Source organism: Protopterus annectens, chromosome 9.part0, assembly GCF_019279795.1.
Source record: "Protopterus annectens isolate FY-2018-M chromosome 9.part0, PAN1.0, whole genome shotgun sequence".
Lineage (NCBI taxonomy): Eukaryota > Metazoa > Chordata > Ceratodontiformes > Protopteridae > Protopterus > Protopterus annectens.
In genome coordinates this window covers 306497562-306517160 of record NC_056743.1, presented here as the reverse complement: position 1 = coordinate 306517160, position 19599 = coordinate 306497562, and the positions used below count along the sequence as shown (strand labels likewise).

At 36.2% G+C, this 19599-nt stretch overlaps 1 protein-coding gene across 1 annotated transcript in view; it reads right to left on the bottom strand.

The window, feature by feature from the left end:
• Positions 1-19599, bottom strand: part of TSPAN4 (tetraspanin 4) — a 1260229-nt gene that overhangs the window by 11259 nt on the left and 1229371 nt on the right. The window contains exon 6 of the mRNA XM_044082887.1: positions 4454-4537. Coding sequence (XP_043938822.1) covers positions 4454-4537 — 84 coding nt within the window. The remainder of the gene's footprint in view (positions 1-4453; positions 4538-19599) is intronic.

Genomic DNA, 19599 nt, shown 5'->3' with positions numbered 1-19599 from the left:
TTTTAGCTCTTTTTTTGAACTGATGTGTGTGTGCGTGCAATGTTTCTTGCATTAAAAGACAGTATGTTCCAGGCTTTAGAAACAGACTATCCATATAAAAGTTTGCCAATCGTTTTATTGGCCTTGTAAATTTCAAGGAGATGTTGGTCAGAGCTTCAGAATGAATGATTTAGGATGTAATAGGACACTAGAGAAGACAGGGAGGGGTAGGCAGTGGGTTTGTTGTGTATGGAGTGAGTTGTGTGTAACTGTGAAAGTAATAGTTGTTGGGGAAATTCTAGCCACTGTAGTTTCTCTAATGTGAGGCAGTGGTGAGAGGTATAAGGTAGATTTGTGACAAATCTTGCAATTTTGGTATAGGTTTGTTTGAGTTTAGCAATTAATTTGGATTGTAGGTTTGTTAGGATTGGGAAGGCATAGAGTAGTCTAGGTATAGAGTAGTCTAGGTAGTAGGAATGCCTGAGCCAGAGAAAGTTTCGATTCTGAAGTAAAGAATTTTTTGTTCCTATACAGTGATCCCTCTTTTTGGTGAGTTCTTTTAATACACTGTTGAATGTGAAGGTCACATTTTAATTGATCATCAATAATGGTACCAAGGAGCTTTAATGATTGTGTTATTAAGAGATGATATGGTAAATGTGGATTTGTGAGAGAGATTTTGGAAGGAAGAGAAGTTGCTCACTTTTATTTGGATTTAACATGAGCTGTTTTTTATAAGCTACCTTTTAACAAAATGTAATGAGTTTTATTTAAGTTGAGAAATGTCAGAGCAGGAGATAGGAGTGGAGTCATCTGCATACTGAATAAGAAGGAGTGGATCCAGGATGTGTGTAGGTTGTTAGTGAAAATGTTTAATAGTAGGGATCCAATAATGGAGCCCTGGGGAACTGCTGCTTGGATGGGTAAAAAGGGGGAGCAGGTGGTGAGCCATCTGATGGACTGTAACCTGATGACAAGGTAGCTAGAGAACCATTCAAGAGTAGAAGAAGAAGACAGGTTGACAGCAGATAGTTTTATAGGAAGCTTAGAGTGTGATACTGTGTCGAAGGCTTTAGAGAGGTCTAAGAAAAGACAAAGGACAAGATGATTATTGTCTAAAGCTTCAGCAGCAGAATGTGTAAAAGATATAAGGACAGTGGCAGTGCTGTGGTTTAGTCAAAAGCCATGCTGGGTAGTTGTCAGAAGGTTTTCTTGGATTACAAAGTCGAGAAGCTTCAGGATTTCTGAAAGTGGGGAAATAATAGCCATGGGTCTATAGTTGGAAGGGTCAGTGGAATTTCCTCCTTTGTGTAGAGGTATAATATAGAAAGATTTCCAGATATCAGGGACTATAGCTTATTGGACTGATCTATTAGCATAGAAATTGGACAGTCTGTTTAGCCTGTGGCTACCTTTAGAAAGAGGGGTGGTAAATTATCAGTAGAGGGTGGATATGGTTTTAGTTTATGGAAGAGTGATGTTATGTAGGTGGTGGAGACAGGTTTAAGTGAAAAGGGGGTTTTGTTGGCATATTGAAAGGGACTGGTAGGGGGATGGGTGTTAGGGTCATTATAGGTTAGTTTGCTGATGGAGTGTTGTTAGGGTAAGGGCTAGAGGTGGTATGACTTCCTGGGTGAAGAATGTTGTTGATGGTACTCCAGAGATTTTTGGGATTTGAGTAGTGGTTTCTTTGTATGTTAGTGTAGGTTTTTTTCTTGTCATTGTTAATTTGTTTTTTGGTGTGGTTTCTGAGTTCCTTATAATTTTGAAGGTGAGTAGGGGATTTGATTTTTATCCAGGATCTCCAAGCACAATCTCTTTTATGCATTTGGGAGCAAGAGTCTTTTGAAAGTCAGGGGGAAGAGTTTGATTATACCCTTATTTTCCTTATCCAGCTATTATCAACTTTATTTAACATGTTGGTAAATATCATTGTTTCTGAAAGCCAACATTGTGCCCGTTTATGAAAAAGAACTACATGATGCTGTCACCAATCATCCCATTAATTTACTATCCATATTAGCAAATGTTCTGAGTGGTGTTTATCAGCATTAAGAAATGGGGGAAATTTAATTAATTTGATAAACATCAATCAATATGGCTTAATAAAAGAGCATTCTACATTTACCAATTTGGTAAATTTGTATATATATAAATACATTAGTACAATAAGTTTGTTTATATATATATATATATATATATATATATATATATATATATATATATATATATGGGTTCCGTTCAGAATTTCGAAGCTCAAAACTTCAAATTTCATATGATTGAAGATCATATGTTAGAAGTTTCAAAACTTTGAAATCCTGAGCAGAGATTGGCATACAGCACGGACCGGGAGTGTTCCCTTGTCCTCACTGTAGTGTGATCTCAGAACTGGTATATTTAAGTTGCGGGGGGTGTGGAGGGTGCAGGAAGGACTTGCCCCCCTGCATACATGTTTTAGTGTTGGGTGGTGTTTTGGGGGGGGGGGGTCACAATTTTGAGATTCCAAGATCTCGAGATTCTGAACTCGATATTCTGAAACTCGAGATTTTGGGATTTTGAAATTTTGTAGTGTACCCATATACACACACACACATATATATATATATATATATATATATATATATATATAGTAGTAGTATTAGTATTATTCTTAGAGACACTCGGAAGTTTGCATGGAACTACTGCATATCCCAAATCAGAAAAGTACATGTATGTTTTTTTCAGTCAGTGGGGCCCTCTAGGGCAGGCTTATAACCATGGTAGTTATTATGGTTCTTTCCAAGGTCTGAGGTTATACAGTACATTAGTAGCAGATATGGAGACAAAATCATGATAAAATCGAAAGAAATGACTGACATAGCTAGGTGTCATCATTCAGTGCTTGATAGAGCTAAACTTAATTACTGTATAATGTTTCCCATTAGTTCAAAATATACGTCTTACTTAAAAGAAATAGCAAGTAAGCCTATCCTTGTCATATATTCTAAGAGAACTGTCTACAGTTTAAAGCAGAATATGTGTACCCTGATTTAATGAATTAATAAGTATTTTCATGCATCTGATGACTGAGATGGAGTGAGCAGTCACTCTTAAATATGAAGAATGATGCCGTGACCTCAGGCTTTGACATACTGTAGCTTAATAACAATATTCTAGGCCTACACCATCTTTCACAATTGGAAAACAAGCCCTGAAAATTTTGAGCTGGGCAAAATGTAGTGCGAGCTCTTTATTTCTGTAGTATTTCAGGAATCATTCAATCATAGCTGATTGGCATCCTAAGAGGTAATCAGTCATGTCTATTTTCTTATAGGCCAGTTTATATTATAAAGACTTGAAATTATAAAGTATTTTATATTTTAGTTTTTATCCTTATAACATTTGGTTAGGTTATAATATTTCTTTAACCTGTTCTCAAATGGTGGTATATGCAAGTTTAGACTTCATTAGTTGTACTGACAGTACACAGTATTTGCTTACGTCTGGAAGCTTGTTAGAGATTGGACAATTAAAATTAATCATTTTTAAAGTAAAAAGATACTGACAATGTCATATCTATTCAAAATGATATGAAATTCCATTTGTTGGAATTGATTTCTTGTCATAGTTCCCATATTCTGTGGGAGTAATGTTTCCATATGTTGTTAAATTCAATTTAGAATAACTCTCACACGTTCCAAAAAAAATCATAAGATTCATGTACATAACTTTACTCTCCCTCACGATAATTTACAGTATTGCAAATGTTGGCAGTATTTTGATCTAGATAATGCATTGAATTACACTGTACTTCTTTAAAGCTTTGAGAGTCTGAGTTCCTTGATCACCTAGCTAAACAAATGCATCTCATACAGTAAACCTATTTACTTTTTGATCATGAAGAATATTTGATTTACATAAAACTACTAACATTTTTAAAGCAATTTCTATATTGGTACCTTTTAAAATCATGCTCATTCCATCACAAATACGCAACATGTTGAAAACAAGATCAGGAATGAATTTACCTTCTTCCAATTAGGAAAAAATAACTTTTTGAAACACAGCACTTGAATTGTTGGAAGTGAGCAAGAATGAGAAATGCAATATTAAAACAGTTTCAGTAATTATATGTTCTTCTTTAAATAACTACAGCAGGATAAATTAATTCCTCCTCTACTAATTTTATAGACAAAGAGGTAACAATCAGCCATCTAGTGTTTTCATATATTCAATACTGTCTCACTAGAGTAGAGGTTGTGTGCTCACTCAGACAAGTTAAACACTACTTGAGGAAACAAACATTGTATTTGCATCATTACACACAAACAGCTACAGTACATGTTTCTCATAATTTTCCAAGAAAGCAAGGTTTACAACTTTGTTATTGTTCAGCTATGCATCCATCATTGTCTAAGTCATTTGGTTACCATTTTATGTCATACAGGGCATGTTTTATGCTGCATGGAGAAAAAAACATATTAATTCTACTCACCTGAACTATCACTGTACAAAGTCCAACGATTCCAACAGAAATCATATTTTCTTGAAGCCATGTCTTGACCCTGTCATAGCAAGGCTGCAAAGAGAAAGAATATTGTATAGCTTTGCATTATAATGTCTCTAATGTCACATTAATTAGATTTACTAAATGGGAATGTGTTTCTTTCATTAAATATAGAACATATTTAAATTTACAAAATTTACAAATTCAAAGAAAAGAATGAGAAATGCAATATTAAAACAGTTTCAGTAATTATATGTTCTTCTTTAAATAACTACATTCATATATTTAAACATTTTAGATCTAAAAGACCTGAATCTGCATTAATTAAGATGAAGCAGGCAATGAAGAATGTATGTATGACCAAACAATAAAGAAAAGCATAGCTCACAAATTTGAGAAAGCATGTGTACACCAATTAATTGTTTACTGAAACATCTTTGTGTTTCTTGTAGTACATCACTCTATTCCTGAATATGAATGATTGTTCTAAATTATTTTGACTTTTATACTCTAGTAATAACAAGGAGCGTTTGTTATTCCTGTCAATTGTGGATGTTCATCTCCTCCATAAGAATGCCATTACCTTCTGTATTTACTTGTAACAGATGACTAAGTATTCAGCATCCACAGGTGACATGGACTGTGGTCTACAGCTAGTGATGTTGTATTCCAATTTATCTGCTACAATTCATTATCTATTAAACTAACATTTAAATAGCTCTGACAAGTTACTTATATACTGTCACCTGTTTCATTTGGCCTACAGATAAAGAAAGGAGTTGAACCCTCGTACCTAAAAACTGACAAAACCTTAGTTTTGAATCCAGGTTTGCATTAAGGGGAAGATAGTACCATTCTCCACACAAATAAAGGTGTCATCTCTCCCTACTTATGGTTTAAACTTATCACATTTGCCAAGGCTGTCCTCAGCGTTGCTCTAGATGATACATTTCATTATGTTTTACAAAGTCCTCAGCTGGAGTGCCTTCTGTGTGGAGTCTGCATGTCCTCCCCACGGTCGAGTGGCCTTCGAAAGACATGTGTGAATGGGCATGCCTTCGCTGAAGGTTGGGCATCGGGCTGGCAACTCGGCACCATAAAAATTGACTGCCAATCATTAGTGGACCGGAGTTCCGCTGTGGCGACTCCTAACCAGGAAAAGCAGAAAAGACATGTTTACAAAGTCCGAAGACTAACGATTGTTTTTTGTGTTAGTATTTCACATGCAGTTCTTTATAAGTTAGGCAAGATCACACAAATTAAAAAAAAAAAAAAAAAAAATATATATATATATATATATATATATATATATATATATCTATATATAAAACAAAACTCGTCTGCACACTATTATTTTATTATGTTTCAGTCTGACAAATGTTTATGGCTAATGTCTGTTTTAACTCTGTTTCATATTGTCATTTGGCAGTGTTGACCATAGTGTCATATTGAAGATCTAGAATATATAAACTAAAACAAAGTCTATTTTACAATTAGAGCATGCATTCCAAAAATAAATAAAAATGTATCTGTGGAGTCTAAATATTTCACTCAGATGTAATTGCATCTCTAAAAAGGTATTTGGGAAACCATTTTAATACACTCACACTGCTTCTTTTGCTTAATCCATGAAGTAGGAACCACCTTGAATCTTGAAGGGTCAGTTAACCAGATAGTGCACTGGAAAGAAGAATCAATTGCATGCACATATTATGAAAGTTACACTCACTTACATAGTCAAAAGAAAGATCTTGTAGAAATGTGAGTGCTATTTCTTTTCTTGTAGAAATGGGAGTGTTATTTCTTTTTAGTGTATCTCAGCAATGTGTTCTAATTGTCTGAAAACCCTGACCTTTCCTTGAAAAGGATATTTAATGGTCTTGGAGATTCATTGGACACTAGTTCATCTTTAAGGGCCCCAATGCACCATGTAGTTTAGGTAGCAAACATTAGTTTTAGATGGGTTTGTTTTCAGTGTAATACTTTTGAGGCAAACCAGATCACATTTTAAACACCTTCATTTTCTGATAAACCTGGAATGCTAAAATTATTTCTCCTGATTATGTATTCAATATAATACCCCTCCACTACTTCATAAAATTAATTATCCTCTCCTGAATCCATCCTTTTTTGTGTTATAGTTTTGTACTTCTTTTCTTCAGTGGGTCTCTTCTCATTGACAAATGAAATATGTATGTTTTGTATCAATTTTGTTTCTTTTAGAAAGGGAGTCTTTTCCTTCACTATCCATCAACTCATTAGGAATCAAATATACACCTTTGAGTTCATGTTTTTTTATATAATTGTCTCATTTTCCATTGAGATCCTCTACCCATTGTTTAGAATGGTATTTCCTTTCCTCAGTAGCCTTCACTCTTTGCTGAATGAAATACGTACCTCTACAACTTAAAGAATGAAACTCACACCTCTGCATACATCAGTCGCTAGTGATTGTATATAGGATCACTGTTAATTACAAGCGTAATGCAAGATGCAGTCTGTTTACAGTTATTTACTGAAGTGCAATACACATCAGATATGAAGCACCATTGTATTTCTTGGTTTGTTTGTTTTGACCAAGTAAGTAAACAGAAGCATTAAGTTCCATTTTAGTCATATCCTTGCTTCAGTTGCATGGACTAAGAAAAGCAAAATAAACAAACAAAAACACAGACCATAAGATAAAAGCAAGGATAAAATACACATATACAGTAAAATGATTCAGAAGATTCAATATAAGGTCAGTAAAATGAAAAGTATGGAAACGAAATAAGAGAGGAAGAAAGAGACAGAAACGGAGAAATATGCAGCATGAAGGAGGACTTCATGAGAAGGGGACATAATAGGTTGGGAGTACTGGGGCACTGAAGGAGAACTAGGAGTAACACTTGTCACAAAATAAGTTGGGATAGGATAGAAAGGGAAGGACAAAACCTGGAAAATGGTAGAATGGAGTGCTAGCATGCATTAAGGAAAAAAAGATACAGCATTAAGGTAAAGATGCAGCATTAAGGCAAAGGGGATATGAAGGCCCTGTTGAGATATAGGCTGTAAGTAATGCTACTAGAAATATGGTGGCTAGGTATAGACATAAAATACCACCACAGAGAGTCCTAAAAGGCAGAAAGAGTATAGTGAGGGAGAGAATGTTTGTGGAGATAGCATTCTAGACTTTTAGTGCTATGCCGATGATGGCTTTTCACACCTAAACATCAAACACAATGGACTAGAGGTCAAAGTATCTAAACAATTAGAGTGCAGTAACTAGCTGGGAAGATATGGAGTAAGGATCTTTCTAAGACAGCAGCAACTTCCCTAGTGGAGGACATATAAATAAAGAAGAAGTGTATAAAATGCGATTTATTCTGCAAAGGGATTCATTTATTTATTTTGTGATGGCGATGATACTTATTATGAGAAGGAGCTATAAAATATCATATTTTGAGTACTGACTGCAGCTTTGTGATCTTAATGTTGGAATGTGCTATGGGACAGAGGTCACATTATAGAACTAGAATCAGAAATTCTCCCATAAGGGATTTTTCAAGCCTCTTTACTAAAGAAAAGGTGGGCTCCATAGCATGCAGTAGGCATGCTGCAAACCCTATATTGTACAGAATCCATGTGAAGAGATCAAGGCTGAATCCAATATTTTTGAATGAGTGGAGTTTCAAAGTAAGTACCTGAGGGGGTGCTGACATCTCTCTTAATAGCTTGGGGTACATTTTCTTCTAGTGGGGAAACCAAATAGCTTGTGCTTAGCTATGAATATATTGAGTGAACTGTATACTGGCAAGCCATTTGGCAAGGAAGATGAGTTCACTTTGGAATGTGGTGCTAATGCCCTAAACAGAAGGGTATACTGAAAGAGGAAAATATCATGGGCATAGTAGATAATGTTGTCCTACAGTTTAAGAGAAGTGATAACATTTAGGAAGATTGAAGAGTAAAGAACCTAAAATGGAAACATAAAGGACCCTAATACATCATGATATGCACCTGCGCAGCTTTAACCTAATTTTCATTCATTGTTTTAAATTTATCTTTTTTAGCAAATGTCCTGCTTGTGCATGCATTGTACATTAGCGATGAGGCTATGTTTTCAGGTATAATTGCCAGAACTATACAGCTGTAGTCTACAATACATTAAACAATTAACATTTTTTGGAGTGGGCTTGTATTCAGTTTTGCAAATGAGCAATGTGAGAATATGCAGAGAAGGACTACAACATTTCTACTTTCTTTTTATGATAACAGTAGTTTCAACAAATTAATATATTCAAAAGAAATCTGGATCAGAAATCAAAGATGGATACAAAAAATATTAAGGGATATCTAGGTAAGGCTGCAGGGAGTTATGACAAAATAGGAATAGTGAATTATTTTAATTGACTCCCATTTCAGCAAAATATAAGCACTGAATTGAGCAAAATCACAAAACCTTAGGGTAAGTTCATACTCCCTCCACAGGTTACATGATCTTAGAATTACTATATTTAAAGATGTGTCAGTGTGTGGGTTGCTACTCCAAACACATTTTTTTAAATCTATTAAAACTGTCTTTCTGTTGTTGAATTAACATATTTATTTTCATGCTGTGTGATGTTTTGCAGTTTGTGTTTTTACTACAGCTCCAAATTTTACTAGGTAAAAGATTTGCCACATCATACTTTTCAAATTATATTTATTACAAAACTGAAATAAAACTTAAGAAAGTAGATTTTCTTCTCTTAAACATAAATCCATTTATAAATACTAGATCCTGAACAGTTTGTGATAAAAAGATATTTGTTTAGACTCCATTCAACGATCTGATTACTTCTGCTCCCTTAAAAAAAGCTCTAACATTATTAGTAATGTCAGTAAACCTACTGCAGAAAAAATAAAATAAATGCTTGTGTAGGTCTGCTGGTAGAAAACGGAGATATTACTGGACAAGCGTAGGTTTTACAACAAATGCCACCAATGTTTTCTTAATAAAATTAATCCTTCATTATCCCATCTTTAGAGTAATTTATGGAAATAATGCTGCTCAGTGAGAAGAATAGACATATGTTATATGATTTCTTTAACATTATTCATTCTGTTACCCAACTCCCCAACAGCAGTTTTTATCTTTGTTTTTCTGTGCTCACAAAGTATGAGTAATATACCACCTACTATTTCCACTCTATTACTGAATAATTAAATCATACCATAAGGATGGAATGATAAGGTAAAATGGTCACAATTAAGTTTGCAAAAGAAAATAACTTTTCTCTGCAGTGAATTGAAAACTGGGAGTAATACAGACAGCTAGTACGATTATATGTTTTAGTGTCAAGTGTAAAATTTGTGTGTTTCTAAAATGTTTGACTACCATAATCCTGTACAAATATTTTTTGCTGTCTTAATGCTATTCAGAGCTGTTTTAAATTATTTTACTGAGCTACCCATCTTTATTGCTAGAGATGATGTAATCCAAAGTTCTGGTACTCAATGTACAAGGAATCAATACATTTCTCTCCTTTTTTATGTTAGGGCTTAGGATTAGGTCACATGAATTTCATTTAATTCTGTTTGTCTTACACTTTAGGCCCACATTTTAAATGGTGTGATGGAATACAGATAAATTAGAAGCTTTTGTTGAGTAGTGGTGGTGGTAATAAAAATAATTATGGCAGTTGACAGAACAGCTTTTATTAATTCCATTTTCAGTTTCATCTTCCTCCTCTAAAAGCCTAAGGCTTATCAACAAGTATAAATGGACAGCATTTTGTCTCACATCCTGGCATTGTGACAGCAAACAACAAAGCCACTATCACCATTTCCGGACAACTAGAAAGTTCTTAGATACTTATTAGGCTTACAGTGTAACTGATCACTGCATAGATAAGTAATTTGTATCATGGAAAAAATAATATTTAGAAATAACACACTGACATTATTAGAAAGAAGATGACATTTTATTTTTTCAATAACCAAGAACAATTCTATTTTCCTATTGCAAATAGGGAAGCATAGGTATGACTTATGTTATCTTAAGATTTTCTGATTATTAAAAAGATGTTAATTTTAACTGGATTGTCATTTTTCTATGAAATGACAAATGTTTTATTGTTTACATCAAATGTTCATAATGTTTTTAACAGTTTATCTTAGATAAGCTTTATCTAAAATAACAAGTATGTGATATAGTCTAGAAGTGCAACAGTAAAATAATATATAATGAAACGTGGCCTGCAGAAACAATGAATTTACATCTAAGACAAGTAGAGTACATATGTGTGCATCTACAGTTATTAAAGAAATCAGGGAACCCACATTTTAGCTCCACTGCGCAAGTCATAAATAAACATTACTTATAGGTGATCTTAAACAAATAGCCTTATATAAAAGATGCATTCTGTGATACTAGAATAGCTGCATTAAATCATTGGGTGACACTACACATTATTTTGTTTAGATATAACAGTCCTTGATCTTGGAATTTGTATTATCACAAAGAGAGTTTTTCGAGCTGCTCTGCTATCTGAAGCAGATACAGACAGAAAAATAATATGACTGCAATTGTTACAAAAAATTCAGTCTGAGGTTACAAAACTGTAAGCAATAATGAGTGCATGATACAATTTTTGATAAACTAGCTTTACCTATTTATTCTGTGGCACAGGACATGCAACTCTGTCAGTTGAATGTACTATAAAATTACTTTTTAAGTAATGATGGGATTTGAAAGCACACTTCCAATACATTTGCTCAGAGTCACACAGAATGCAAATGGAGGCTGACAGAATCAAACCCTTCATTACATAAAGCAGCTCATTAACAGCTCATAGCTTTAGTTGTGTGCACTAACCTCCATTTTTGATCCTCTGTGATGACTGCCAAACATTGCAGTCTGAAGCATATACAGCCTGAGGCATATGTAAACTTTAATGATATTTTAATGTAAAGCATAGGTTCTAACCCCACTAGTAATTAGAATTAAGATAAAATATACCAAAACGGCTTTGTTGACTGGTTCAGTTGCATATATTAGATTCATTTATGCTGGCTAGTTAGTGTGAGGTCAAGGGTTCAAGGCGAGGAGCTTCTAATTATCTTAACTAGGTAAGCTAAAGGTTTCAAATATAATGCAAAAAGAAAAATGAATGTTTATTTTTGAAAAGTACAGAATCATATTTGTGAGACAGTAAAAAAGCAAACTACAGTAGCACATTAATGGCCAGAATGCTAAAACATTAATTCCTTGAATAATAAGTAATCAGTTGTAAAGAATATTTACTTACATTTTTTTTCTGTGAACTCACTATTTGGGCTATTTCCAATTAGAACCACAGCACTGATGTAGCTATTCAATTAAAAAAAAGTAAACAACTTATTTTGAAATAAAATTAAGACAGAGTAATTGACAACTGTCTTATCCTTTTCTGTTCAGCCACCCAGCTGAAGTGTTGTACACTACAATATAAGACTACAGTTAAGAACCTTTGTCAGAATACTTACTCTTTCCCACTCTATAACTAGCCCACCCCCCCATTTTTCTTTTCAAATCTACTCCTTCTGCTATCACTTTAGCCTCTCCTAGCCTCACTTTTAACTTCTGCCTCAGTCTCTCTTTTCCTCTATACTATGCTCAACTATCTCTCTACTTACATCTCACTCTTATACACGTTTTCACTTTCACATTCACCTAAGTAACAATAACTCTACTCCATTTCATCAGATGATTCTATGTATTCTAACATTTCCTGTATAATTATGTTTTAAGTTTTGCAATACTACTGCATTATATACTGTAGACATTGTGTTAATACTTTATCTGTATGTAACTATATGTGTATGTAACTATATGTGGAGCTTTTCTCCCCAGGCCTCCACTGAAAATGGGCTCTTCTCAGGCCCAGTGGAGTTTCCCGGTAAACAAATGCAATAAATAATTGCTATTGTGTTTTTTCTGCTGAACATATATCTTTAACCACTACTCCTACAGTTCCATTCAGAGCAAGCATATGTTCAGCATTGACAAATGCCCCTTTGCAATGTGAACTACTTAAGTTTTAATGTTAGGCAGAATGAGTTTATCCATAATTCTGTTATGGAGCATAGTGCCAAATGCTTTTGCAAGACCAAAATATATGGTTGTTTGCCTTTCCTACTAGAGTCCCATACCACCAGATTAAGTAGGAACAAATCCATGTGTTGTGATTCTGGTAGTGTAAGTTACTTGGTATATTTTATAATACATTTTTTAAAATTGCTACATACATTTTGAGAGTCTATAAATGAAGATGACAGTAGCATATGAAATAGTACCTACTTTTATATGGGGCAACTATAGAAATATGCCAAGCTTCTAAAATATGTCAACTAGTAAAGTATTTATTAGCATCAAATGGGTAAGGGTTTTGGAAGGTTGTTCTCTATGCATATACAGATTGCTTTGAATACTTTTCATATGGAACTAGTGTTCTTATTTCCTTCTCATGGATATAGTTTCATTTACACTAAGAAGCATGTCCTATGGTGGTCTGTGGTATAATAAATGTAGCCGTAGATTATTTTAAGATGGTAAAGAAGCTGTGTATCAGAATGTCTGCAAAAAATGAAAATTGGCTATTTCTACGTAGGTGTGTACTAGGCTAATGGCCCTAGAGCCTTTACAAGCCTAGCCAATAGGATTACCCTGGCATCGTGCCAGCTGACCTTAGTTTCCAGTGCCTCTGCTGAGTAGAACCACTGGAGTGATCCCTTGGGTGAATTTTCTATTTCCCATCCTCTCATCAAGATTTCTCTTGAAGAGGGCCAGTGGGGTGCTCTGTTTGACATGTATGGGAAGTCTATTCCATAGCATGGGCAGTCTTTGGGTTATGAACCTGTCCCTCCAGCACATTCTGTTGATTGTGGTCATGAGGTTGAGGTGTCTGGAGTGTGTGGCATGGAGGGATTGGGATTTCTTTAGATGTAGCATTTCTAACAGAGCTGGGTCAAACATGGCTTTGTAAGTCAAGCAGAGATCACCTCTAAGTAGGCAATATGAGACAGAGAATAGTTGGAGTTTTTTGAGTCTGTCCTTATAGGACAAGTGTTTAAGGCCTAGGATCTCTTTGTGAGGTACTTTTGTGGCCTCTTCAGTTGTTGCAGGTGTCTAGTGATGTACATGCCAAATGGGGCACTGTATTTAATGACTAGCCTAATGAGGGAAGAGTAGAGGGAGACAATGACCTCTTTCTTCCTGGATGCAAAACCCTTAGTAATGAGAAGTGCCAGATAGAAGGACTTTCTGACCACAGTGACAGCATGGTGGTCAAAAGATAGGTTCCTGTCAACCTGTGTTCCCAGATCTCTTATAATGCCTTCTGTGTTCAACGGACTGCCATCGATGTGGTAGTTTATGGGAACTGGGTTTTTCCCAAAGGGGATGACGACACATTTTTTTGGCATTGAGCTTAAGGCCATGGTTTTGACACCAGTCATTGGTCTCCATAAAGCCTTTCTGTAGGATATCAACATCACTTGTGGAGTTAATAATGGCTCCCAACTTGCAATCATCTGTGAACTTTGTCAGCCAGACTCCCTTTGTGTTGGACTGGACTTCTAGGAAGTAGATACCAAACAGAAGAAGACCCAGGACCGATCCCTGTGGGACTTCACTCATGAGTGGTCAGCAGTCTGAGTTGGAGTCAGCTACTTTCACACTGTGGATTCTATCTGTGAGCCAGTTTGCAGCCCACCTAGTGATATAGGGGTTGATGTCTAGCTTAGTGAGTTTTTTTATGATTCCTGAGTGGGAAATGGTATCAAAGGCCTTGGCCAGATCAAGGTAGGCTGTATGAACCACCTTGCCTTCATCCACAACTCTGCTGACTGACTCAAAGAAGTTGACCAAGTTCAGCAGGCATGACCTACCCTTCACAAAACCAAACTGTGTGGGATCCAGAGTTTGGAGATTCCCTATATCCTTGTTTATTAGGTCCATGATGATGCATTCCATAGCTTTGCATATCAGACTTGTCAGGCTAATGGGGCGATAGTTCCCAGGGTCTGTAGTCACTCCTCCTTTGTGGAGCGGGATGACTACAGCAGTGTGCCATTCATACCTCTCAACCATACTGATTTCCTCTGCATTTACCGGTTTTGAGGTCCAAATAATAGGATGCCACGAATTCCCAACTGGCCCCCTTTATTCACGCATTTCACAGCCTTTTTTTTTTTTATTATTTTTTTCCGCTGATGTCATCACTTGCACGATGATGTCAGCTCTGTGAGCAGCCTGTCGGAAATGGCTGTGGGCTCAAGAAGTGTGACTGACTGAGTCACTGTACTTTATGGGCAGTAAATAGTAGCGTGCGTGCATCTGTAGCAGAGTTTTCTCAGCTTCTCCAGGTAAAGCACGTAATACTTTTAACTTTCACTGCAAATACAATTCAGCAGTTTTAGGACCATTCATTTTCTGTTCTTTTAAGTTTAGCTGCAATTCAGCACTTTTAGGACAGTTACGGCATTTGTTTCATCATGTTTTATTTTGTGCTGCTGATGCCATTCGTATATATAGAACGCGTGCCGAATTTGAATGACTCTCCGTGTGGGAATTAGTTAGTGGAGGGCAAAAATTATATTTCACAGATCAAGAAGACTTTCTGCGGTAAACAGGTGGCTTCATAAAGTAAAAATGCTGTAGGTTATGACTTAGCAAAAAAAGAACTAAGTGACTGACTTAATGTATATCATAATGAAGGGAGGCTACAGCCGATGAGTCAATGTGCACTCACTTGTGCAATGTTGGACCTTATAGATGCATCTCACAAAGAGCAGCTTAGGGGCCACCAGATAGACCACTGTGGACATGCACAAAAAAAAAGGCCAACTCTGTCCATCATATAAGTGTTGAAGAACTGGGGTATATAGGAAACTAAGAAAGGGGCACACAGCCAGCAGAGGGAAACACACAAGGGTAAATATGTGGCATGAATGTTGGAGAAGGAGGGGGATTTGTTTACCAGGGAAAGAGGCCCAGTAGAAAATAAGGTAGGTGGGGGTGGTAGTAAAGGAAGGCTTTGGAAGGGTCAGAGTGAGAAGAATTGGTATTAGGTGTAGAAAAACACACACTAAATACAGAATCAGGCAGATATAGGTGTAAACAGAAACACATAAAACACAGAATCAAACAGACGTAGGTGTAGACTGACAGATATAACACAGAATCACACATACATAGGTGTAAAGAGACATACATAAAACACAGAATCAGACAGATGTAGGTGTAGACAGATATGCATAAAACACAGAATCAGACATATATAGGTGTAGACAGACACACATAAAACACAGAATCAGGCAGACATGGCAGTAAACACAAAACTTTTAGAGGACATTGGAAGGACAGACACATGGATGGTGCACAAGTGGTGATGGGGAAGGCTGGACAAGGAATGGGGACAGACGCATAACGGAGGGAAAACACCAGAGGGAGGCAGGGTAGGGTCCTGGCATGGTTGGATGCAAGGCTGGCCTAAAGGCAACAAATACAGATATCACTCACCTGGGTGACTGATGGTGTGGTCCATTTATCTCCATTTGTGGCCTGATGAGCAGGATCTGCTGGCCATGTGATTTCACAAGCCACTCCAGAAGGCACTTCATGATGCACACAATCTCAGATTTGTGGATCATACTGTCTTAATTTTGCTGCAGAAGGCTATAGGTTCTACTCCCATAATATGGAGATGGATTGCTGATACTGCACTGTATTGAACTTTTAAAGGGAGTGGATGCTGCAGTCCTGAGAATGTCCTCCTTTGATGGAGATACCTAGTAACTATGAACCTGTTATCAGTTTTAGAGAGGCAGGCTAGCCAGTATGGTAGGTGCATGGGCCAGACAAACTGTAACAAACATGAAAAAAGAAAGCCAGCACCTTGGAAGCATGAAGATTTATTATAAGAACCAGACCGGTTTCAGCATATAGCTTTCATCAGTGGTACATCTCAAAAAGCAGTAATAACCCTGCAATAAATACTTAATCTAATTAGGTATCCATGACATTATTTCTTGTTCAAAACAAAACTTTTCTGATACTAAATGATAGGCACAATAATCAATGTAGAACACAATAAAAGTCAATATGGAATTACTGTTTTATTCCCCTTTATGCTTTTCCTTGATATTTTAATATTCTGTTTTTTGTTTTGTGTTTTAAGAACTGTTGTACTCTTGGTATCCACCACAGAGTACTAAATCATACCCAATGGTATCCAACTCATGATAGGAAGGGAAAGTACTACAATTTGTCATATAATCCAGGTGGGAATAAACCACCCAATTTTACAATCCATTTCCTTTCCTTCATGTTTAATATATTGTGCCACCCTGTTTTGAAAGATCTATTGTCTGATATTTTGTCAGTGACCAAAAGTAAATTTCGCTGTATGATGAATCAGTGAATGTCTATAAAGAGCATTGGCGGCTCTGGCATTCCTAATATGCCCTCGATGTTCTGACATTCAAAATCTAAATTGCCTAGAAGTTTGGCCCACATAAAAAGCTTGACAAGCACAAGTGGCTAAATATATAACCCAATCTGTTCCACAGTTGGCGTAGCAGTTAATGTTGTACACCTATCCAGTGTTTTTGTTTTGAAAACATGTTTACAGAAAGTGCAATGTCCGCATGGGTAAGAACCAACCAATTTCTCCCCTGTTAGTGTTGTTTGATGATAGATCGCATCCTGATGCATGATTTTTTTATAGTGAGAGAAATGGGAACCCAAAGTTTTGCCCCACCTGTAAGAAAATAGGCATTTGTCCCCCAAAAGGTCATCCAATTGTTCATTGGTTTTCAAAATATTGCAATGTTTGTCAATAACATCGACAAGATGTGCTGTATTTCTACCAAATGTGGTGACCATTCTCAAGGTATCCTTATTAACCTTCCTGGGTCGATGTTTATATTCTATTAAAGTGCTCCTAGATTGGTTTTTAGCCCATTGTATGGCCGGGTTAACATTCTGTTTACCATATCCCCTAGCTAAAAATCTGTTCGCTAAATCATGATGGGATTGTGTAAGATCCTGCTGTGAAGAGCAAATTCTCTTCAAATGCAAAAACTGGGATTTTGAAATGTTATCAATGGTATGTTTGGGGTGGAGATTGGCGGCATGTAGCAGGCTGTTGTATTGTGGATATTTTCGGTAAACTGTGGTTCATAGCATGTTGTCTGGTTGACGCTGTAAATGAACATCCAAAAAGTGAATCTCATTTTTATGATGACTCACTGTAAATTCAGCCTCCCATTTGTTTCCATTGAGATATTCAATGAATTCCTCCAGATATTCACTGCCTACTTTCCATACAAGCCAACAGTCATTTAGATTTCGAATGTCAGAACATCTAGGGGATGTTAGGAATGCCAGAGCCACCAATGCTCTTTATAGACATTCACTGATTCAGCATACAGCGAAATTTACTTTTAGAGTCATTGACAAAATATCAGGCAATAGATCTTTCAAAACAGGGTGGCACAATATATTAAACATGAAGGAAAGGAAATGGATTGTAAAATTGGGTGGTTTATTCCCACCTGGATTAAATAACAAATTGTAGTACTTTCCCTTCCTATCATGAGTTGGATACCATTGAGTATGATTTAGTACTTTGTGGTGGAAACCAAGAGTACAACAGTTCTTAAAACACAAAACAAAAAACAGAATATTAAAATATCAAGGAAAAGCATAAAGGGGAATAAAACAGTAATTCCATATTGACTTTTATTGTGTTCTGCATTGTTTTTTGTGCCTATCATTTGGTATCAGATACGTTCTGTTTTGGACAGGAAATTATTTCATGGATACCTAATTAGATTAAGTATTTATTGCAGGGTTATTACTGCTTTTTGAGATGTACCACTGATGAAAGCTATATGCTGAAACTGGTCTGGTTCTTATAATAAATCTTCATGCTTCCAAGGTGCTGGCTTTCTTTTTTCATGTTTGCTACAGTTTGTCTGCCCTGTGCACCTACCGTACTTGCTAGCCTGCCTCTCTTTGACTACATGTTATTTGCTGGCTGTTGGTGTTGGGAGTGCTGAAGCAGGAGCCATTTTATTGGTGTTCGATGTCAGTAGAGGAGGGTTCCTCACTGTTTTGTTTGTAACTTGTTTGTTTCATCAATCTGCTCATTTATATATGCGCCTTGTTTTCCATCTGGATGGTTGGATCTAACTATGGATTGTCGTATATTGGATGGGGTCTATTGCCTTTTCTTTTCTCATCGACAGGATTTATTTTTGCAGTATTTGAAGGGGATGACTCATCTACCTCGTGAATTAGTGTTTTATTAACATTCGAGCATTCAGTGTGGTCGTCGGGTCCTTTATATGTAAAGGTCTTGTTGAACTAACATTTTGTTTGGAATACTTTTGTTGTTTTTTCTACAAAGGGGATTCATCGACTATATTTCACGGGTTAGAGTTTTTTGACTTACTTAACTTTTTTGTTCCCATTGTGGCTTTGGTATTGCTTTGGGCCTAATTTTGTTGGTGGCCATACCTTTATTGGTGCCAGTGACATTCTTTTTTTGGCCGATATTTGAAGGGGCTTTTGAAATTACAACAAGGGCTGCTCTCAGATTGGGCAAAGTTTGGTGTGTCAAGTGTTTGTGAGATCGGAGATCATTTGGGCATATGTTTAGACATCGACTGCACTGATTTGAACTTATGGGGTACACAGGAATTGATTGCGATCGATGAGGACGGCTATAACAAAGGATTATGTGTGAACAGGGAGCATAAATACTCCACGGAGGATTGGTTTCTAATTGTTCAAGGCAGACTTTATGATATAGGAAGCCATTTTGGTGTATGCCTGTACACATGCTGAGTATACATTTTTGGTCCGGGACTATTATCACTTTGGCAGAGTTTCACAAATGGTTTACATTCATGTGTATATTTATTCATTCTGTTTGGTTATTTGAACAGATGATGCTGTTGTCATTAAGCAAATAATGAGCAATTTGCCCATTTTGAGGCGTATGGAATCAGGGTCTGTTTTCACTCCACACACAGTTTTAAATTAATCAGTCGGTTGACTGCTGGAGAAAGCATCCTTTTTTTGGGTAGGATGGTCAAACAGATGTCAAAGGGTACGTTTTGAA